Genomic DNA, 22,397 nt, shown 5'->3' on the forward strand with positions numbered 1-22,397 from the left:
AATGTTTAAGATGTTCCTTTGGGCATGTGCCCTGTCCCCTTCATCCAGCTCTAAGGCCTTGAGACATTCCCTCCCCCCCCAAATTTACTCTGTACTTTTTCACACACCCCTCCTGAGAAACTGGGTCTCCTAGGACCCTACCCACTAGCCCACCAGGGGAAGGCCAGATGGCCTGCTAGCAGGAGGAGGGGCCTCCACACACAGGACCCACAAACATACCGTGTTTCCCTGAAAGTAGACCTAGCTGGACCATCAGCTCTAATGCGTCTTTCGGAGCAAAAATTAACATAAGATCCGGTCTTATATTATATAAGACCGGGTCTTATATTATAGTAAAATAACACTGGGTCTTATATTAATTTTTGCTCCAAAAGACGCATTAGAGTTGATGGTCAGCTAGGTCTTATTTTGGGGGAAACACCGTAGCTGGGCCCAGGACAAGTTGCCCTAAATCCAATCCCTGCCACCTCCTGGGGAACCACAACACTACCCGGTTCCACAAAAACCTCCATCTTCAAGGGGTGAATAAGTGGCTCTCTGGGCGCCCCCTGAGTCAATGCAAGTCTGGGCGAGGCCCTGCTAACCTGCTGGGAGAGGCTGGCCTGGGGAGGGGTTGCCAGGCAACCAGCCTGAAGCTCCTCCCAGGGCAGCTGTGCGTGGCCCTGTTGCCCTGGAACCAGGTGGCAGCGTCCCTTGAGCCTGGCCCAGGCAGCTGCTCCCAGCCCCGCCCTGCTTCCTTGGGGCCTGCAGGACCCCTGGGGCCCTGTCCTTATTTCTCAGGACCAGGACAGCTGGTGCCTCTGGTCACAATGAACACTGTTCTCTTCAGGTAAGTGGCCCCGTGCTGCTGCTGGACCTGCTGGGAGGGAGAATGAGCGGGGTTTTCAGGGCCTGATGTACCAACACAGATGGGGCAGCTGGGATTGCTCGGAAGGGGTGGGGGTGGGGTGATAAGGATGGGCTCCCTCTCACACCACACCCACTGCAAGGTTGAGGGATCACAGAGGCTTCCAGAATCTGGCCTCTGTTTCTCCAGCACTACTGCCCACAGCTCTGGGTAGCCAAATTCCCAGAGTCCATCTCCACCTTCCCTCGCTGGAAAACCCCTCTTCATGCCCCAAAGTCCCACCAGGCATCACCCCTTCTGTGGGTTTGTCCTGACCCCACTGCCTCCAGCCTCATCCTATCACCGCTCTCTGGCAACTCGCTGGGCCCTCATCCCATTGTTTCTATGCCTGTTTCCTCTGAGGGTGGCAAATTCGAGGGTGTCTCTGCAGCCCCCTGGGCCTCACTCACGAGGATTCTGATTCACAAGTCTGGGCTGAGGGCCTGGGTAACTGCATGCTTCACTTGGGCCTCAGGTGATTCTGATGGAGGGGGGTCCAAGGACCCCACCTGGAGGAACTGATACTTCAGATAGCTGTGTGATCCGGAGCAAGAGACGTCACCTCTCTGGGCCTCAGTTTACTCATTTTAAAATGGTGATAGTAATACAGCCTTACTTACGGGTAATGCATGTGGAATGTTCTGCAAACTGGGAAGTGGTGAATGAGTTAGGATTTGTTAGGAGGAGGACACAGGGCCCTCCTCAGAGTTTCCAGCTTTAGGGATGTGATTGGAGGGCTGTGCACGGGGACTTTGGTCAAGCGGAGGAGCAGGGGCTGCGCTAGAGAGGGGCCGGGAGGGAGGTGAGTACCAGCGGCTGTTTAGGGAAGACGAAATTCAGCGGGTCCTCCACTCTTTCCACACACTTTCACTGAACACCTGCGATGGAGAGACCCCAGGCTGGCAGCACAAAAAAATGAGGCAGGAGGCTCCCGTCCCACAACACTGAGGGTGACAGAAACCAAGCACAACCGGAAGTGATCAGGGACGTGCAAGAACAAACTAAAGCTTCAGGTTGGGGGTGGGCGGCAGGGGAGTTGGGGACACATGGAGGGAGCACGGGATTGTAAGGCAGTAAGACTCCTCTGTATGACACTGTGATGGGGGACCCAGGGCATCAGGCCTTCGTCAGAACCCACAGAACGCACAGCGCCAAGAGTGAACGCTCGTGTAAAGTATGCATTTTAGTGAATAATAATGTGTCATCACTATTGGCTCATCTTTTGTACAAATGTCTCCAAGTCATGCAAGAGGTTAGTGACAGGGCAAAGTGGGTATGCTGGGGGAGGCGGTACACGGGACATCTCTGTACTTTCCACTCTGTTTTTCGGTACACTTAAACCTGGTCCCCAGAAAGTTCATTAATGTAAAAAAAAAGGCTTCGGGATTCAGAGAAGGGAGAGAAATTTGACAGCTTGGGGAAAAGTTAGAATTGGAGGAATTTCAGAGGGAAGGGGCCATGGCAGCTAGGGAATAAGGAATAACTCTGCCAGGGAGACAAAAGGTCCTCTAAAAGGTTGCAGGGAGGGAGAAGGCCCGGTTTGGAGCCACACCACCTTGGCATTCCCGCCTGGCCACGGGCCAGTTCTCTGACCCAGTGGGTCTCCTGCATCCAGCTTGCTGAGCTGACACCTAACCTTGAGTGTTGTCCCAGGGACCAGATGTCTGGCATGGCGCTTGCCACCTGTAAGAGAGGTGGTGGGTGGGTGAGCCCTGTGTCGCTGCCCAGACGACCCCTCAGGCCCCTGCCTTCCCAGGGACAGCCAGGTGAGGGTGATGGAGAACACAGTGACCAATGCTGAGAAGTACTTTGGCCAGTTCTGCTCGCTCCTGGCTGCCTACACCCGCAAGACGGCCCGGCTGCGCGACAAGGCCGACCAGCTGGTCAAGCAGCTCATTGACTTCGCCAACACTGAGAACCCCGAGATGCGGGTCACCCTGAGGAACTTCGCCGAGGACCTGGCCAAAGTACAGGATTACCGGCAGGCCCAGGTGAGTGGGGTGGCCGAGGACCTGACCCCATTGCCAGGGTCGGGTCAGAGGCTTGGAGCCGCCCTGTGGGAGCCACAATCCATACACATCTCCTCCCAAGGTGTCCCCAGAGGTTGGGCACTTAACACTATTCCCTCCCTGGGTGTGTGTGTGTGAGGGGGGAGGTCACACCTCCCTTTACAGGACTGGGAGCCGGGAGGCTTTGCAGAGTTGGACGAAGGGTGGACAAGGCAAGAAGACCCAAGAAGCTAGTTCTAAGGGCTGCTGCTGTGGGCTCCCCGAGTGCCAGGCAGGAGGCACATTCCCCAAGGCCCAGAGGACCTGGAGACGGGACAGACATGGTGGGGGCTGAGGCTATGGAGGCTGCAGCATGTTAGGAAATCATTAAAAACAAAAATCTGCCAGCCCAGAACACTCCTCTCTGTGATTGTCGAAAAGAACAAAACAGCTTTTCTTCTGAATGAGCATTAAACCAGACAGGCGATCCGATTAGTGACGGCAAAGATAGACAGAAACCTCACTCCCCACACAGCCAGGCCAAGAGAACCCCTCCCATGCACATTCTCCAGACAGGTGGTAACTTGTCGTCAGGTGAGGGGACAGCACCATTTGTCACACAAGACTTCCTAGTTCCACTTGGTGATTGGGCAGCCACCTGTATTAACTAACCACTGTTATCGGAAGGAAAAGTAAAATTTCTCACCACTTCTATGACAAGCAGGGGGTTATAGCCTGGAGCCAGGCACCAGGGTGAATCTCCTTAGCCACTAGCACCTTGATGTTTACCTTTCAAAGATATGACTGCCATTCCTGGGTTGTAAAACCAGCAAGAGTTTTCTTTAGCTTTTAAAATGGTTTAGATCTGTCTCAAAGGGACAGAGAATGGAGTCACAATGGCAAGTTTTCTAAAAGAAATGCTTTAAAGCAAGGGATGGGAAGTCGCTTTCCCTTTTGGCACCTGGGAAAATTCATTTTTTTAGATGTGTATTTACCTTTCGAGGGTCATAAGCCTTGGTGAAGGAGCAGGGGCTCGGTGGGGAGCGCAGCTCTCTTGGTTCAGCTGGTGAGCCAGATTTTCAGGGGCGGCCATCCTCAAGGCATCAGCCTCACCTGGGAACTTGTTAGAAATGCAGATTTCCAGGCCACACCCTTGACCTGCTGCTGAGTCACAATGGCTGCCGTCCCACAATCAGGGTTTTCAGGAGCCCCTTGGGGGCACCCCTAGGCCTGCTCTAGTGTGACACGTCCTGATTCCCAACAATGTCGGCAGCAGGGTAAGCACTTCCTCAGCATTAGCTTTAATTGTGATTATTACTATTACTGATGTTGTTTATTAAAGTGCCTAGTATTAGGCTTGGCATGGAGACAGTAGCTCAGCGCATCCCCCTTGCCCCCTGCTGCGAATCCCAGGCTGTTCTGTGTCCTGAGCAGGTCTGTCTAGCCCCCCCCCCCTCACCCCCCCGGGGCAAGATCCTAAGGCAGTTTGGAGAATGGAACTAGTGATGGGTCTCATGGAGCTGACATGGTGCCCTGGATGGATACAGTCATTACACCCATTTTACAGGCGAGGAAACAAGGTTCGTCAAGATGAACTGTATTTCACGAGCCCTTGGGAGACAGAGCCCTGAGCTAGACCGGTACTCCCAACCCTGAAGGGTGAGGGAGGGTGAGGGTGCCCCCCACCCACACACACACAAGCTCCTACCATGCAGCTCTGTGTGTGTAGACGGCTCTCTATACATGCAGGCTGGAGGCCACGCAGTCACCAGGCATCTCCCTGGCCCTGCCTGCTCTGATTCTCCCCCAGGTCGAGAGGCTGGAGACTAAGGTCGTCAACCCCCTGAAACTCTATGGGACGCAGATAAAGCAGACACGGGTGAGCAATGGCACTGCAGAGCGTCTGGGTTTGAATGCACTGAATCCCTAGAAAACGGCCCTCTTTCCTTCTGCCCTTAGGCCGAGATCAAGAAATTCAAACATGTCCGGAATAATGAGATCAAACAACTGGAAAAGCTGGAGAAACTGAGGCAGAAGTCGCCTTCCGATAGGCAAATGATTGTATCCTTCCCTGGAGTTGGGCCTGGGGCCTCTGGACCAGGGTGGCCATGGCGCCCTCTGGTGGGGGCTGCTGGTTAACCTGGCTCCTTAACAGCATTTTTCTTAGTCTCAGGTGAGGGCCACATGTCTGTCTGGGCAAGATAGAATTGCACACAGGTAATGAATGACCTCACAAAATGGCGAGGTGAGCTTTTCCTTGGGCAGGTGTGTGCTGGACCCTGAGCTGGGGATGGGAGAGTTGGAGGGGGTGTGGGGGGAAGCTGGGGGCCAGGAGCCCTGGGCTCTGTCTCACCACTGACACTATTCAGCAGGTCAGCAGTCACTCCCCTTCTCAAGTTACCTATTTAACACTCACTCCAGGTAGGCACTTCTAGATGAGGAAATCCAGGCTAAGAATGGTAACTTCTCCAATGTCACACGGGTGAGTTAATAGGCCAAACCTGAGACTCAGCTGAGGCACCTGACTCTAAAAATCTGGGTTCTTCATGTGCCTGTGTAAAGTCGGGTCATATAGATGTCGATGGAAGGAACCAAGGAATTAATTACCTTAGAGTGTTCCACAGGCTAGAATTAATTATTGTCTAACGTGAAGCCCTGTTGTAATAAAAGCTCAGCTAGTGCCCACTGTTGAACTCTTACAACAATCCTCCAAAGCAGGTCTTATTACTGTCCCATTTATAGGCCAGGAAATTGAGGCTCAGAGAGGTTAAGTGAGTTGCCCAAGGTCACACAGCTAGCAAGCAAGTCTGTCCAAGCAGCACCTGCCCCTTTAGCGGTGGTTATACTTGGCCATTCCTTTGATGACCAAATTGGCAAAAAACACCCAGGAGGCAGGAGAGCTGGCCCACAAGCAGGGCAGGAGACAGAATGATCCAGAATGGAACCACTGCTGATACTTTTTATCACTGGGGCAGGCGGAGACTAGTGTGCAGAGGGCCTCGGTGGATGCCAGCCACACCACCCACCAGCTAGAGGAGACGGTGGACGCCTTTCAGAAGCAGAAACTGAAGGACCTACAGGTAGGGGTGGTCGGTCCTTTGTTGGAGGTACTGGGGCCTGCCTCATGCATGTGTGTGTGCCCATGTTTCCCCTGTGTGAGTGTGCACACATGTGTATGTGTGTGTGCACATGTGTGTGTATGCTGTGTGTGTGTGATCGTGTATGTGAGCTTGTGGCCACTCAGCTCCAGGACAGTTAATCCTGGTCTAATCCTGGCTGCAGGGGTAAGAGGCCGGCTGCTCAGGGCAGCTGTCCTGCACAGCTGGCCTGCCCGGAAGCCAGCATTCAGCAGCCCTGCCCTCTCAATACCCAGGCCCAGCTCCCCACCAGGAGAACTTGGCAGAGTTTATCTCCCCGGGCCCCTTTTGTTTCCACACAAGGACCCACATAACTTGGCATGACTTCCTCCATGAAGCTCTAAGCGCATGGGCGCTTCCCTCCTTCCCCTGGATGCTACCCCACCGCAACCCAGAACCCTGGGCCCAGAGCCTGGCCCCTTCTTATAAGAGGGCCTCAGAACATTGGGATCTTGAAGGACACACTGATCACAAAGGCCCCTCACCCACTTGACCCCTCTCTAGTCCATTTACCAAATTGCAGCCCCAAGGATCTCACAAAAGGCAGCTCCAATTTGTCACTCCTGGGTTCCACACAGCCCCGTGGCCTCCCTTGTGTAAGGATAAAGGCTGAAATCCACCCTGTGGCTCCCGAAGCCCCAGCCCAACCCTCCAGCCTCATCATGGACACACCACTCCAGGCTCAAGTGCACTGAGCCCCTTGGCACCTCAGGGACTTTGCACAGGCTGTGCCCGGTACCATGAAGTCTCTGCCCTTACTCTGGCTTGAGCTGTAACACTCCTCATCCCTCAGGAAACTCGCCTGACCTCCAGAGTGGTCCAGCCCCGTTGCTGATACCATGCTCTGCTCCCTCCGGGGGCAATTAGCCCAGTGGGTAGATTAATTGTATCTTTAATTCACTGATTAATCTAACAATCGTTGAATACACACCTATTATGTGCCAGTCACTATGTCTGAAGCTGAGGACACCATAGCCAGCAAAGTGAGGCCCCTGTCCCCATAGAGTTAACACCCTGCCTTGCCACAGGCCCCCAGTGTGCCACGTGCCACTCATCAGGGAATGGAGGGCATAGTGGAAAACTTGCTGTCCCATGCCTGCCTCCCACACCACATGGCCACAAGGCAGACCCCTGCATGTCATGTCCCCTGCTGGGTCTCGGGCACCAGGTCCAGGGTTTGGCACTTAGCGGTACTCAGTTAATATTTGGGAAATGCATGAATAAATGAACAAATACACAAGTGAGTGAAACAGTGGTAATTAATGCTCCAACATCTACCCTGTTTCCCCGAAAATAAGACTTAGCCGGACAATCAGCTCTAATGTGCCTTTTGGAACAAAAATTAATATAAGACCGGGTATTATATTATATTAGATCCGGTATTGTATGATATGATATGATATGATATGATATGATATGATATGATATGATATGATACTATATGATATTATATTATAGACCCGGTCTTATATTAATTTTTGCTCCAAAAGATGCATTAGAGCTAATTGTCCGGCTAGGTCTTATTTTCGGGGAAACACGGTATGTTGCAGGCAGGACCTAAAACCACCAGCTGACCTTTTTTAACCCCTGATGTTTGTGAGGCCTGAAAGCGCGGCCCCACGGGGTGCCAGTCAGAGCACACCAGATTCTCAGCCCCCCCCACGGTAAGGGCCCAACAGAAGCATGCCGTTTAAAGTGGGTATCCTTTCCACTTCTGGGGTTAACTTTGTAAGAGAAGCTTATCCAAACCACCCGCTAAAAAGCCTTCCAAATTTTAAGAGAGAAAATCCAGACCTTGAAATAATGATTACCACTATATTGGTTTTCGGTCCCACTTCTAATAAAACGATTACATTTGCAGAACAGCTCTCCAGCTTATATAAAAGGATGTAAATGACGCTTTCATACAGGGGTTCACATACCTGAGTGCACATCAGAAGTCACCTGGAAGCTTCCTTAAAAATGCAGACGATGGGTCCACCTTGGATTCCCATTGGGTGGGTCTGGGTGGGCTGGAGAATTGGCATTTCTGACAAGCTCCCAGGGGGGGCTAGTGCTGATGTGGGGAGCACGGACTGAGGGCTAACTAAATCTCTGTGAACTGGGGCCACCCTATCCCTAAAGTGCAGATAAATAAACTGGGGCTGGAGAGGGAGAAATCATTCCCCAGGCCCCATGCCAGTAATGGCAGGATGAGGCCTTGACCCCACCTCTTGATTCACAGCTACTATCACCAGCACTGCCTCCCAGGGGCAGGAGAGGAGGAGGCAGGAGGCAGGTAATTCCATGAGTCTTGGGCCTGTCTTCTCTTACTTCTCCCAGGCTGCCTTGCAGACTTCCTCTGGCCCACCTCTCCCAGGTGCTTCCCATGTTACCTGAAGTGCCCTGTTTCCAAACTGCAGGCTCCTCTCCCAGCACCAAGCCTGTGTCCTGGTAGGACTCCACACACAGTGGGAGCTTGTGCCAGGTTCCCCCACACACATACACATAGTAGGAGTCTCCTCTCAGGCCTGACACACAGTAGGAGTTTGTGCTAGGCTTGCACACAGTAGGAGCCCACACTGGGGCTGAACATGCCGTAGGAACTCTGTAAGAGCTTTCTGAGCCAAGACAAACCATCTGATCAAAAAGAGGCCAACATCTCTATCACTAATTACGTTTTGACAAGCCAACTCGTCAGGCTGCAGCGGGGCGGGGGGGGCACTGGGCCGAGCAATGTCAATCAGCAGCAACCCCTCCCTATCCTGGAGGACCCACTCCAGCCCATGGATGACAGAGGCTGAGGGTCTGTAGCCATCAACCTTTGCAAACACCTGTCCTCAAAATGAGAGGAGCAAAGGCTGAGTGGATGAGCCCAGGTTGACAGAGCAGAGAAAAGGATGCCCTCAAAAAGTCTTTGCTGAGAAACAAGGCCTCTACATTTCTGGAACAATCCCTGTGCAAGGCAGCTTTTGAATGGGGATGCATTATCTGTTCAAACAAACACAAATTAAAAATGACATACTGACCAAGGGCCTGTCCCCATAAGGACAACTAACATCCCTCACCCGCCAGTCTGTCTACATGCGGGGTCACCGACCCCAGGACTCTCCTTCTGAGAGTGTTCCTTCTGTGTTTTGGGCTTCTCTCCCCATAGAAAATTTTTTCGGACTTTGTAACTATTGAGATGGTCTTCCACACGAAAGCAGTGGAGGTATATTCCAGCGCCTTCCAGGCCCTGGACAACTATGACCTGGAGAGAGATGTAGAGGTAGGTGACACACGCCCTCTGTTCTGTTTGGTGGCACCATGGGGCTGAAGTCGGTTTAGGTTCTGTCTTGATAGAAGCGGTTTCTGTTGGCAACATTTTGCAATTTTTATAATATGGAAGACTCATTTTGATGAACTATTTTAAACATCTGCCCCTGGGTGTCAAACCTAGAGCTGGGGAATTTCCAAACACGTTCTCGCTGGAATATCTATGTGTCTGTCATCACTTGGGTGTTTAAATCCAAACAAATGAGTCAACAACGACAGAAAGCCTCTCCAGACTGATGATGCTCAGTATTGTTTGGATATAGACAAGGTGCTTGTTACCCTGCCTGAGCGGGTGAAAATCCAGCATGCACTGTCTGAGTGACTATTGCGCCCCACACCGCACAGCAGTCACTCGTGATTTCCGTTTGTGGCTCCGAGGTTGATAGGACCAGCTCCAGGTCCTCCTTTGCATCGGTTTTCGGTCAGTAGCTGGGGCTGCAGTCCTTTCACAGGCTTCTTCACGCATGTCTGGTAGATGATGGCTGTCACCTGGGTCCAGGACGGACCACATGATTTGCAGAGCTCAGTGGAAAATGAAAATGTAGGCCCTCTGTTCAGCAATTATTAAGAATTTCAAGATGGTGACAGCGGGTTCCTTCTGAGCTTGGGGCCCTGGACGACTGCAGGAGCCATACACCCACAAAGCCCGTCCTGTCTGGGTCCTCAGTGGGGTCTGCAGCTCAAAACCTACCTGTGGCCTCTCCATGTGGCACGGGCTTCCTCACAGTGGATCTTGGACGGCCACTGGTCCAAGATCGATCATCTGAGAGAGCCAGGCAGAAACTGTGTCACCTTTTATGACCTAACCTTAGAAGAAATTTAGTGTCGTTGCTTCCGCCACATTCTATTCCTTACCAGTGAGTCACTACGGCCCCATTCAAGGGGAGACGTGAATTCCAAGACTTTGTAGGTAAACTTTAAAACCACCCCAGGCAGTTAAAGGCAGATCGAATGCACTCTTGTGCATTCACTCATCTCTGTGATATTCCTTTAGGGGTAAGAGTGACCTCTCATTTTCCCTGTGCGACCACGGGCATGTTACCTAGCCTCTCAGGGCCTCCGTCTATAAAACGGGATGAAAATGCCCACTGACCGGGCTGTTGTGGATCACACAGAATAACCAACAGGAGGCTCTCAGATAGGTCGGTGCAGGTGGGGGCTCCAGCAGTGTTAGCTGTGCACTGGCCTTCTTGGCACCATCTTCCCTTCCCAGCCCCTCTTTGTTTCCTGATTGGATCTAACCCACCTGGGTCTCTCCTCGTCAGGATTTTAGAGCCAAGATGCGTGGAGTTTGTGGCCATTACAATGCTCAGCCGCTCACGGATACCACCCTCTCAGCAGCGGTCCCATGGTCTCTCCCAGCCCAGGTGAGCACTAGGGGTGGGGCTGTCAAACCTGTGACAAAGTGAAGTGACCTCGGGGAGGCCTGCTGAGAACATGGGTTGGAAACGAGTCGCTGAGAAAGAGGCGCTCCTGGAGGAGTGGGGAGGGCTGCTGGCGAGTCTGAGCTGGACTTATCTGGAAGAGCGGAATCAATAAACCTCGGAACCCAGGGTTGCTGCCGCCACGTGTCCCGAGCGCCCCCTAGAGGCATCCTGTAGTATGTCCACTTGAGGAGAGGGCTCTGGAAGGCGCTCTTCCGCCTCCTAGCGCTTATCCCGGTAGGTGTCAGAAGCCAGCATTTCTCAGACTTTAGGAAAGTAATACGGTGCATGTACTACTGTGACCTCATGAGCCCAGTGAGGCCTGCGATCAGGCACATTTATAGTTCTGCAGGAAAACCTCTGAGAATTTAGCCAAGTAGCTGAGACTCTAAGCACCCTCCGGACAATTGGGTAGGTTCACTCACTCAGTGGGTGGGAGGCGAGGCAGGAGCTTGCCCCACAATGTGTGAAGGGGGTACAGGGTGTCTCTTAGCTTTCTGAATAATTCTCTCTAAAGGCAGTGGCGGAAGTACAGCCCTCAGCCAGGTTGCCTGGGTCCACACCCACTGCTCCAAGCTGAGTGACATTAAGAAAGTTCCTTAACCTCTCTGTGCCTTAGATTCCTTACCTGCAAAGGGGGTGGGGGTGGGGGGCTGATAACAGTACCCCCCTCATAGGGTTGGACAAATCTACACGAAGCACTTAGGAAATGCTCGATAACTTGTGGCCTCATTATCACTGATGTTGCTGTGGTGATGCTGCTGCTGATGATTTAGAGGGATCGGAGCATCATACGGAGCCAGAGGAGAGAAGAGGAAGCGAGTGAAGACCATCCTGCCGAGGAGGACCCCGTGGAGGACCTCAAGGGACTGGGCCGGGACTCCATCAATAGGATGAAAACTCCCCACATGGAAAAATAGGGGCCGACCCTGAATGCTCAGGGGGCTCTGCTGTGTACCCCCAGCAAGTCACATGTCCTCCGAGCCTCAGCTTCCTCACCTGGCAACAGGGACAATAGTACTCACCTCCCAGGTCACTCTGGGGATCACTGTGCCTCGCATGGTGCCTGATGCATAATAGGTGCTCAATAAATGTGGGGTGCACCTCAAATTGACTTGGGCTGGCTCTCATTTCTCATCTATGACCTGGGGATTTGGGTGTTTAAACCCTGTGTGCATGTCAGCGTCCAAATTCCCTCCTTTTATAAGGACACAAGCCCCAGTGAAGTAGGGATCCACCCTATCTAGTATGATCTCATTTTAACTAATTACATCTGCAGAGACTGTGTTTCCAAATAAGGCCACATTCGGAGGCCCTGGGAGTTAGGACTTCAATGTATAAGTTTGGGGGGGAGACATGATTCACCCCATAACACATGAACATGATATGCAGGGATTACCTTGGGACAAGCAACACATCATAGAAGTCCAGGGAGGTGGAGGGGTTAGGCAGGTGAAGGTAGGGGTGGGTACATGATTTTCTCATCAGCAAAGTGGGGAACACAAAACCTTCCTCATGGGATCATTGCAGGATTAACGTCCTCACCACGGTGACTTTTATTACCCCAAATTCAGGTCCATGGCACCTCCTCAGGGAAGCCCACCCTGATTCTACCCAGGAGAACACTCCAAAAATAACTAAAATATTCTGTATTTTCTATATAATAGATAACTTATAGAATAACATATTCATTGATTGTATTATGTAGTACATATAGTCACATTTTAGGCTATATGTTTTCTCTTATACTTTATAACTGTAAGCATATGTATGTGCACACACACACACACACACACAAATGTACTTTTTTTTAACCTCAGCTCTGTCCCAACCCCACTGCTAGTTTCTAAAGGAAAATAACCTTGTTTATTCATCTGGTGGTCCCGGACCCTGATGGTGCCTGGCACATAGTAGGTGTTCATTAAATGTGCCCTCTGGCCCAGTGCACCCAGAGACCAAATGTTCCTAAGTGCAGGGTTGGCTAGTTGGCCAAGAGCCTTCTCCTGCACTACTATCTCCTTGCGGGGGGGGGGGGGGGGTGTCACTTGGAAAGTGGCGACAAAATTTCTACTCTTTTTTGGGGCCACCAGGTGGGAGGTGGCATGGGCAGGGACAGAAGGAGCATGACTTTTGGGGTCTCTCTGAACTACTGGATTGACCGTCTTCCTCCCTGTGCATTTCTTGCTTTTCACTCCTAGTTACTGAGAGCAAACTCACCCCACTTCTCCCTGAGCAATCTGTGCAGATATCTGAATATGGGAGAAGAGAGCAGTCACTTCTCATGACATAAAAAATGGCTTCATGAGTAAGACCCTGGTCCCACATATGGGAAGAGCTGAGATGTTTCTTTAAGAGAAGCAGAGCTTTTCTGGCGCTGTGGCAGGAGAGAGCCTGGTAACATGGGGCAGACAGGCGCGTTCCACAGGAATTTAAGGGGAAAAAGTCACTCAGAGTGTTCCAGAAATATCAGTGCAGTTTTAAGCTTCAATAAGGTCAGAAGTAAAGGTTACAACTTGAAAAACAAACAAACAAACAAAAAACCCCCACCATTTGAAAGCTTGTTTAAATTTCTTTTATGTTTAGTGTTGTGATTTTTGAATAATACATTTTAAATTTGTGCCTGTAAAATTTAAACAGAATACTTTGGTTCTTTTTCTTTTTTCTTTAATGGGTAGGACCCTTCCTATGGGTACACCTCCCTGGGTTTATCCTCATCGGGAAAATGAGGGAATGGATTGGACAGTGATAAGCACCATTCTGCCATTTGCAAAGTACGTTTGCATATACTGCATTTGATTCTCACAGGAGCCGTCAAGGATAGGTGATGATTTCCTTCCCATTTTACAGATGAAGAAACTGAGGCTCAATTATTTGGTGAAAGGGATACAGTCAGTTGTGCAGGAAGTAGAACGGGACCTGACCTACCACCCTGCCCCTGCTCTGCAGGGTTTTAGTGCCCATCAGAAGGGTCCTCCCCCTTCCGTGACGTTGCCTCTGAATCCAGTCCTGAGCTACTGCTTGTGGGATTCTCCTAGCACCAGAGGAAACATCCAGATGTGATGTCCCAGAGCTGGGGGCATCTGCCACCTGGTCCCTCCCCTCCATGTTTGGTTAAGAGCGGGCAGGGTGGTAGGTCAGGTCCTCAAGACTGGGTGGGAGAGCTGGGGCCATGGAGGCCCCGTCTCCCCGAGCACAGGGAGAGGTACTCCAGCCTATCTCAGACAATGGGGAGGAAGGTAACCTGCCTGTACCTTCGTCTGAGCCTGTTGCCCGGGTACCGAAGACTCTTCTCCCAGGCCCTTTGCTGCTCCTCAGCGTCACCGCTCAGATCTGTTTAGGCCAGAGCATTAGAATGCGATGCAGCTACTGACCTCCTCTAATCAGAAAAAGAGAAAGCCCAAACATTTCATAAAATGCATCTGTCGCACCAAGTGGGAAAGGACTGATAAAGGCGTCCTGTTTGTATGAGGTAGGAGCTGTCATCAGTTTCCATTTACAACACTCCAGCCCCCAAACGCAAGAGGTGAACAGCTGGGGCTCAGCGGATAAGCAGGGTCAGGATTCCAGCTGGAAAGGGTTCGAGGCATCTTAGAGGCCTGGACTGAGATCCCGTCCAGGAGCGGGGCCACCCAATCCCTACGATACCCCCAAATGCCCAAACTGACAAGTCTGGGCTCCATAGCATTCAGAGGAGTGCTGCCTTTCTTAGCATTTCCCATGACACACACACACACACACACACACACACACACACACACACACATCTGGACAAGACCCAAACACTCACCCTAAGTGACAAAAACATTCACCCCACTAAAAAAAGTTTTCTTCTGAAAAGCCACTGATGTCACTGAGAAGATTGCAAATTCTGTGAAAAGTCCTCACAGATATGTGAAAACAATAATTAAAGAGACAATTTTTTTTCTCTAAAGATAATTTATTTCAGTTTCCACCTTCTGACAATCTGAGGTGCGATATATATATAGACATATATATATATATTTTTCTTCACAGGAAACAGCTTGATTTTAGCACTGTTCTGAGACCCTCAACCTCGAAACTTTCTCAACCTTAAAATACAGTTTGTACAACATCACCAGATGTGACACAAAATTGCATAACTGAGACACATAAAAGACCTGCACCACTGAACTCTACTGTGGGGCTACTAAAGGTGATGTCTACATGTGGCAATGCCAAGTGTAGGTCTGAGACAAACTGGGGTGAAAGGGAAAACAGACTGTACCCCAATAGAAGCCACAGTTTACAACAAAGGCGGCTGACTGACCATGTTCTAACACATTTACATATTTTAAGGGGATCTACGTCTGTTGTTTGACTTTCCTGGTATTCAGACATTTGGCTTGTCTTTCTCAAGGCGTCCACGGAAGCGATGGCCCCAGGCTGGCTCCCGACCTCGGGGGCAGGAGACCCCGAGCCTTACTGTCTCCAGCACAGGAGCGATGGGCACCCCACCTGGGTCAGAGCCTCTGTGGAGATGGTGCCCGGTGAGCACGCCCCTTTCTCTTTCCAGAAGCACATCGCCCAGGGCCAAGGAGAGAATCAGCAGAGTCCCCCCATTCTAGGACTGACCCACAAGTCAAAGGGGATTTACCAGTTAGTCCTTTCTAGTTAAAGTGCAAACACTGCCCAGGGAGCTCCAGGGGTGTGTGCCGGGTGGGGGTGGTGTGGCGCTGCGGTCTGGCTTTGCCTTGTCAAAGGCTGGAATCTGCAGGTTCAGCCAGGATCTGGGTTCTCCCCCATGGCACAGATGTCCGGCGGGAGCTGTGTATGTGGAAATGACTGGAAAATAGGCAAACCCAGACCATTCTGACTCTCTCCTGGAAATGATACATATCCCTCTTTCCAATAGGAACGAAGGACAGGCACCGGGAGCACCGCTCCACTTGAATCCCGGGGAGCCAGCTAGGGCTGGGGGTGCACTCCTCAGCTCTCCACTCACCCCCCTGCTCAGAGCTCAGACAGACTGGCCAACATGGGGACACGGGCTAACACCAGGTTACCCATGGAACAAAGCGGGCTGGCCCCTGAGGTGTTCCTTCCACCCCTCCTGACAAGCAGAACACGCAGGCCCTGGTTGGGCAAGGGAGACCCAGGCCCAGAATGAGCCCCCCCCCCCCCCCCCCCGAGCCTGCCTTGGTCTGAGCATTGAGTGTATCCACTAAATGTGAACCATCTGGAAATGATTCATCCATTTGTTCTCCAGAGAACCAACACATTCCCATTCCCGGCCACATGGCAACAAAGACGTACGTGCTGGGACATGTGGCTGTGTGGCTTGAGTAAACCCTGTTCCTGTCGGGGTCTGAACATTGCACAGTAGTCCATTAGGGGCACTTCCAGCCAATACAACTTCCCTTTACCGTGAAACTCGGCTGAAAGCTTTTCAAGTAAAACCCAGCCTTGAGAATCATAAAAAGGAATAAATGATTTACAGGAAAGCAGGGTGAGATGGCTGAGTTGTAAGAGCAATGGTTAAGGAAAACGAAAAGGCTGGGTGGGGGAGGGAGGGGGCGAGAAGACTAACCCTCGGAACTGAGGGTCTGTAGGGACCTCCACCCAGCAGCTTTGTCTGCAGTTGAGGAAGATGAGAGAAGAGACGAGCCTGAGACCGCTGTGCTGGGCGCAGCGGCAGGTGGCTCACGGCACCGTCTCCAGCAGTCGGGGCTGGGCCTTGAGCCCTCCTACCTTCCCTCACTTCCCAAGTCCTCATCATTTTGGGCAAAGGACTGAGCCCCGTACTGCACAGTTGTCTGAAGTTTCAGGTGACTGGTCATCAAGCTGACCTAACCACAGGTCTAGCTGGATGCGCCCTAATTAAAAAGCCAAAGGTTAGGGTGCTGTTACACCCAGGAAGACCAGGCTTGCAGCTTGCGGCCCTGGCTTCCAGTTCCAGACACCTGGGTTAGACGAAACCTCTTACAAACTCCTCTGTGGAGGGAACGCTGTACCTTTCACATCAGGAGGCTGGAATACCAGGGGCCCCGGCTGATCAATGAACCCACATACAAAAGTCCCGGAAAAGCACACTTCAAGCTGTTGCCTTCTTGCCACACCGTGAAGCCCACTGTCTCACTGAGTGTGGAGAAGTGAGAATAGGACCCAAAGTTGGTGCTTCTGATTCTCGCCCAGGCTTCTGTCCTAGACCCACCACGGCTCGCTGGGTTAACCGGAACACCGCAGGCTTTCATTCGGGTACAAAATTCAGGAAGTGGACTCTTTCAAGTCCTCCTTTTGGTACTTTAAGAGCGCCTCAGCCCACTTTTTTTGTTTTGGTCTTTTGGCAACAGGAAAATCAAAGTCTACTCCATTTCACTGTACAAATAACTTACACTACCAGAATCTGGCTCTTCTGCCTTTGGTTAAACGCGCACGTGTTCGCACACACACAGCAGATGCTATCTGAATATCAACGTGGCCCCTCTGGATATACCGATATTGCTAACATTATAACAAAGGCTAAAAACACATCAGGCCGCGTCTCAGCCTCATCCTGTTTTCTGAGCGGGGAACTTTGTCCTTGAGAGTGAGCTGTCCTTTGGCTCACTATGGTTCACACAGCCCTGAGGGACCGACGGCAGAACATCTGAAGTGATGCGGCTAATGACAGGCCTTCGAAGCTCCCAGCTTGGGACACGCCACCTGCTGGTACTGGAAAGTCCCTTCTTGGATATGCTCTGTGCTTCCTACACTGAGTAAGGTTCCTGAGTTGATAGGAAGGGCTACCAGAGCTCTCTTTGACCAAAGCGTCCTGTGTGTGCACTGGGTCACCAGTTCCCCATGCTGGGTGGCACCTCAGAGGGTGTGTCTTGAGTCTGCTCTGACCAGGCGGAGGGAAGAGAATGTCACAGGGAGGGGAGAGGGAATATCAGTGAGGCAAGCTCCCAGCCCCCTTCCAGGAATGCTGTGCTTCTCCAGGTGACACTGGCCAGACGCACTCCACGATGAAATGCTCAGCCCCAGGCAGCTGCCAACAGGAGACAGGCAGCCACCGAACCCCTTGCACTGGTCACACCAAGGCGGCCCGCTGACTCTACCAGTGTCCCCTTGTGGGGCTGAACATGACAGGCAGTTCCTCTGGGTCACACTTACTCCACCCTGAGGAGCTGGATTTAGGAGAACAAGGAGTGAGGGGAAAAACCAAAGCAACCCTTTGCTTCTACCTTCAACTGCTATCTCAAGAGGTTTATTAAAAAAAAAAAGAAAAGAAAGGTCTCCAGATCATGTGTGAAGTTAAAGTGCTTGAAAAAGCCCAAAGAAGTTGAAGCAGCATTTCCTTCCAAAGCCTGTGTGCTACCCCCGTGCCCACCAGCACCCCTGGAATCTACTTTTCTTCCTCTGGAAATCAGACTGAATCCAAACTTCTACACAAGAATCTTAGATCTGCAAGGATAAATCTTTTGGGCGTCTCGAAGTCTTAATGCATTTCCACCAACTACTGAGAAATGAATACTAAAGCCGACAAGGGCAAGCTAAAGGGGGGGCTCTATGGGGGCCCTGCGGGGGCCTCGAACAAGCGGCTCGGTGTGGCCCTGACTTTAGAGGGGGAAAGGAGCACAGCGCATTGGGGTCACAGTTGACCATTTAAAGGGGGGACGCATTATCTGAAGGAGGCATTGGGGGGGCCACAGACCCATCAATGTGTATTCAGTAGAGACATGCACCATCATGGGGCCCCAACAGTGGGGCTGGGGGCTCACTACACAGCCTGTGTGACCGGCCCTGGCATGGCACGCAAACTGGCAACAGGGCTGTGCTTTCTGTATAAAGACATCACCCGCAAGGCTGACGTCTCTCTCCCTCCATCTCTCTCTCTCTCTCTCTCTCTCTCTCTCTCTCTCTCTCTCTCACACACACACACACACACACACACACACACAGACACATGCTGCCATCAGAAAACAAGCTGGGTTTCTGAAGCCCCGCTCCCCAGCTCTTTTGGCGGGCAACAGTTCACACCACACGCTCAGAACAGACCATGTTTCACGGCGCCTCTCTTATGATTACCCCGATGGGCATTCAACGGCTCAACCAATGCCTGCTCTTCTCTAGAACATTCTAGGGAGGCATGCATTCTAGCAGGGAACCCTTCTGAGCAGTGGCTGGGTAAGCGACGATCAGGTATCTATTTGCTACGCTCAAGAAAAAACCGCAAGGTAATGTGATTGCGAGTCGGAGGAGGTAGTAGGGAAAACAGGATGGGCGAAAGAAGGGAGAAAAGAGAGCCCCACAGGCCTATTTCAAGGTCAGGGCCCAAGAGTGATGGGCAGGAGGCAGAGGAAACCAGGCTGAAATATTCCCAGCAGAGGAGCCAGCATGCTGGAGGCTTGGGGGTCAGACTTCAGTGCCCTCAGGCTGGTACCAAACCAGGGAGGAGAGCCGGGCTTCCTAGCCTCCGGAAGTGAGATGAGGGGGGGTCTGTGCAGAGTCTGCAGGGAAGAGCTCAAAGGGCTGGGGCTGCAGAAGGTAAGGGCACCTTCCCGAAGCTGCCAGGGAGTGCAGGGCCCAGCACGCTCCGAAGTCACTCCGCCAAAGAGCCAAGTACAGCTGCCACCAGGAGCCACCTGGGCCCAGCGTCTGTAACACCAACAGATTTTCCTGCCTTTTTTGAAATGAAGAGCAGCACTGTTTGCTTTTAGAAAGGGTGGCTGTCTTGCAGCTACTGAAGACACTTTTCTGTGCTGCTTCCTGGGACAGACAGCCCGATGCTCCTCCCAGGGAGTGAGTGGCAGGGCTTTTTCTGCTTCAGAAGGAAGCTGTCAGCTGCCCAGGAACAGTCCAGACGGCCTGACACAGACACCTCAGTGCTGGTGTGTCTGATACAGTGATGTCTCCAGGGCACTTCACAGCCTGCATGTGGCCAGGCCTTCTGCCCACAGGAAGGCATGTCCTCTGCCCCAGTCTCTCTCCCTCCCTAAAATTGGAGGCGTCTCGCTCCTCCTCGAGGTTCCTGTGACTAGAGCCTGTCACATGGAGGGGGAGCCAGGAAAAGGCCAGCACCAGCCGTGGACCGACACTGAGAGGGCCCACGTCATCACCCATGACTGCCCCGTGTCACTGGTGTGTGCCCTCATCCGTATTCCCACAGGCACCCCACCCTCTCCTGCAGGGGGCTGCAGGCACACCCTGCCCTGTGCCCACCCCAGCTGGGCCTCCTTCCTCCTCCTCCCTCAGTCCTATGTCACAGGCCTGACACTTGGGGGTATGGACAGTCACCTCGTTTTAGCCATGTAATCCTGGGAACACTTTGGCACGTGGATAGGGGAGCAGACACAGGCAGAGAGGAGGCGGGGAGAGCGGGCATCGGAGTCTTTGAACTGCTAGTTCTAGGGCAGCATGGAGAGGCTGTAGGTGCTGCCGATGTCACGATGTCACGGATGTCATGCAGGGTCGTCGGGTGGGGTGACAGCCAGGCGCTGGCCCAGGAGAGGGCGTGCCCCTCAGTCTGCCCGAGGGGTGCCTTGGGCGCCCTCCGGTGGCCTACTCAGTGGCCATCTGTTCAATGTGGTCGCTCAGCAGCTTATATTGCTCTGGAAGAGAGAACAACGTTATTTCGTGGAAGAAAGATGGTGGCACGGACAGGCACGTCTTGCTCTTCTCCCTGGGGCAGTGACAACTCAGAACTCCTTCAGGAGCAGTGAGTGCAGGCTTCTGAAGGTGCGTGATGACACAGCGCTCGGCCACCAGCGCGCTGCATGTCGGGAAGTGCACTCCTTGGAAGCGAGGAGCCGCCTCTCATGGAAACGATGCCACAGAAGGTGGCCGCACGGCCCTGCTGGTGTGGGCAGACAAACTGTGTCACGGGAGCCCCCTTTGCCACGGAGCCTGCACAGGGGCCACGTGGTGCGAGAGGAGACAGTGTTTGTGCCCTTTGCTGGCTCTTTGGTGGGGCTAGTGACAACATCTAAGAACATCTGGAGGCGCCTCTAACACTCTCCCAGCACTTGAGGCCATTCCTTTGCGGCTCCTTTAACTTGGTGCAGGAGGAAGTGGTTGTTTTTTTTTTTTTTTTTTTTTTTTAAAGATTATTGGTCAATCCAAATACACATTTAAGTGGAAGGCTTTGGAGGCCATGAGGAAGAGCTGTTTGTAGCAGGTGGGGTGATGCATGAAGGTGGACCTAGGTGTAGATTAGGGAAGCTGACATCAGCAGCAGATGCCCTTTTGTGACAGAAGTCAGAAACTCCAGAATAACCTCAAGACCCCCCTCCACCTACCATACCACCCCCGTACCTCATGGCAGTGTATTTCAAGAAACAAAGGAAGGGCACACGGTGGCCACTGAGAAGGAGGGCAACCTGTGGCCAGAGTTGGACCATTTTCAAGTTCAGAGTCTGAGCAACACGTTACATCTTTACATTTGGACCTGGCGAGCTCCCCCTAGCCCCTGGCAAACCCTGCTTAGCAGAAACGGATTTCCAACTGGAATGAAAAGCATCCGTGCATTTACGTAGACAGGAACAGGAGGGGGGACCCAACCATGTAGTTTACCATCATGTTTCTCATTAAAATAGGAACCATCCTTTCAGCAGGGTGAGAACTTTCAGTCTGCAGAGCATGTGTTGCTAACACTGTGCTCCTTCCCACCTCAGGCCATCACTCACCTTCGTCCAGGTTGCCGATCACAGCCTGCTTCTTCAGGAAGTCATTGCACAGCTTCTTGCTCAGACCAAATGCCAGCATGTTGTGGGTGAACGTGCTGGAGGGAAAAACACCCATGAGCTAGCACCCCTCCCGCCTCCCTGGGGAGAGGGAACCGGGACCCAGGCCCTTCTCTCCTGGAGGCCCAACATGCAGGCCACCTGGAATAGTCAGACAAAAGTCAAAACAAATCTTCCCTTCTTCAGCCAGACAACAACACTCCCTGTGAAACTGCCCGCCACCAGGTGAGCTGACAGGGTGAATTAGGAACTGGAAGCCGGGCCAACTGTCATCAATCCTACGCTTTTGAGCTGCTTAGGACCATACAGTTGTACTGACATTGTGTCACGGATGTGTGACATCGTGAGGGGTGGCGCTCCCCTCACGGAGCCCCCAGGTAGAAGTATCTACCTCAGCTAGCGGTCCCCTCCTCCCCAAGTCTGGGTGCCAGTGTCAGCACCTCACTCTGCCCTGCTTTCTCATTCACAGATGACTTGCTGTGGGAGAGGCACGGGTCCGGCCCCCGATGCGTCCCACTCTCTCTCGGTCCTGAGGGGCCCCCAGCGCTCTTACCCCAGTTGCCCGAAGGTAATGTTCTCGTTGAACCTCAGGCTGTCATCACGCTCCTCCTGGGTCATGTGGCACCACTTCTCCCTGGAAGCACAGGAGGTGACAGGAGAGGGTGTACAGAGTGCCGTTGCGTGCCCAGCTACTTACCCCTCCCCTGCTCGGTCCTACAGGGGTCAGGGGCACCCAAGGGCAGCCTCCCTGATGTAGGAGCCGTTCACTTTGCTTTTCCACAAAGTCTGCCAGAGTTCTGACACTCTGCCTGGGGGGCGCGAAGCACAAACTCATTTATAGCATCCTTCCTGAGATGACACGATCCAAAAGCTCACGTGCTTTCTACTGAGCAGAGATGATACGTGCTTAGTGGCTGCCTAGAATGTTCTCTAGGAGACAAGAACGCCATCCCTCATGTTTTTCTCTACATTCAAGGATGGGA

General features: G+C 52.4%; 2 protein-coding genes across 6 annotated transcripts in view; one reads left to right on the forward strand and one right to left on the reverse strand.

Annotated features, from left to right (window-relative positions):
* Positions 1-668: 668 nt before the first annotated feature.
* Positions 669-11,846, forward strand: CIBAR2 (CBY1 interacting BAR domain containing 2). The gene is made up of 9 exons (XM_019747096.3): positions 669-829; positions 2,643-2,877; positions 4,685-4,753; positions 4,834-4,935; positions 5,042-5,047; positions 5,850-5,954; positions 9,148-9,261; positions 10,574-10,675; positions 11,509-11,846. The coding sequence occupies exons 1-9, from the start codon at positions 810-812 to the stop codon at positions 11,650-11,652; spliced, it is 897 nt and encodes a 298-aa protein (XP_019602655.3). The 5' UTR covers positions 669-809; the 3' UTR covers positions 11,653-11,846.
* Positions 11,847-13,290: 1,444 nt separating this feature from the next.
* Positions 13,291-22,397, reverse strand: part of KIAA0513 (KIAA0513 ortholog) — a 57,150-nt gene continuing 48,043 nt past the window's right edge. For all 5 annotated transcript variants that reach the window (XM_019747112.3, XM_019747108.3, XM_019747109.3 and 2 more), the window contains 3 exons: positions 21,968-22,048; positions 21,358-21,452; positions 13,291-20,283 (listed from right to left, as the gene is read on the reverse strand). In XM_019747112.3, coding sequence (XP_019602671.3) covers positions 20,234-20,283; positions 21,358-21,452; positions 21,968-22,048 — 226 coding nt within the window. In that variant the 3' untranslated portion in view covers positions 13,291-20,233. The remainder of the gene's footprint in view (positions 20,284-21,357; positions 21,453-21,967; positions 22,049-22,397) is intronic.

Source organism: Rhinolophus sinicus, chromosome 8, assembly GCF_057876585.1.
Source record: "Rhinolophus sinicus isolate RSI-liver-muscle chromosome 8, RSI-T2T, whole genome shotgun sequence".
NCBI classification, from domain to species: domain Eukaryota; kingdom Metazoa; phylum Chordata; class Mammalia; order Chiroptera; family Rhinolophidae; genus Rhinolophus; species Rhinolophus sinicus.

Coding starts and splice junctions, on each gene's coding strand:
- CIBAR2 (XM_019747096.3), top strand. CDS start 810: ATGAACACTGTTCTCTTCAG. Junction 5,955..9,147: donor AGAAACTGAAGGACCTACAG/GTAGGGGTGGTC, acceptor CTCTCCCCATAG/AAAATTTTTTCGGACTTTGT. Junction 10,676..11,508: donor CATGGTCTCTCCCAGCCCAG/GTGAGCACTAGG, acceptor CTGATGATTTAG/AGGGATCGGAGCATCATACG.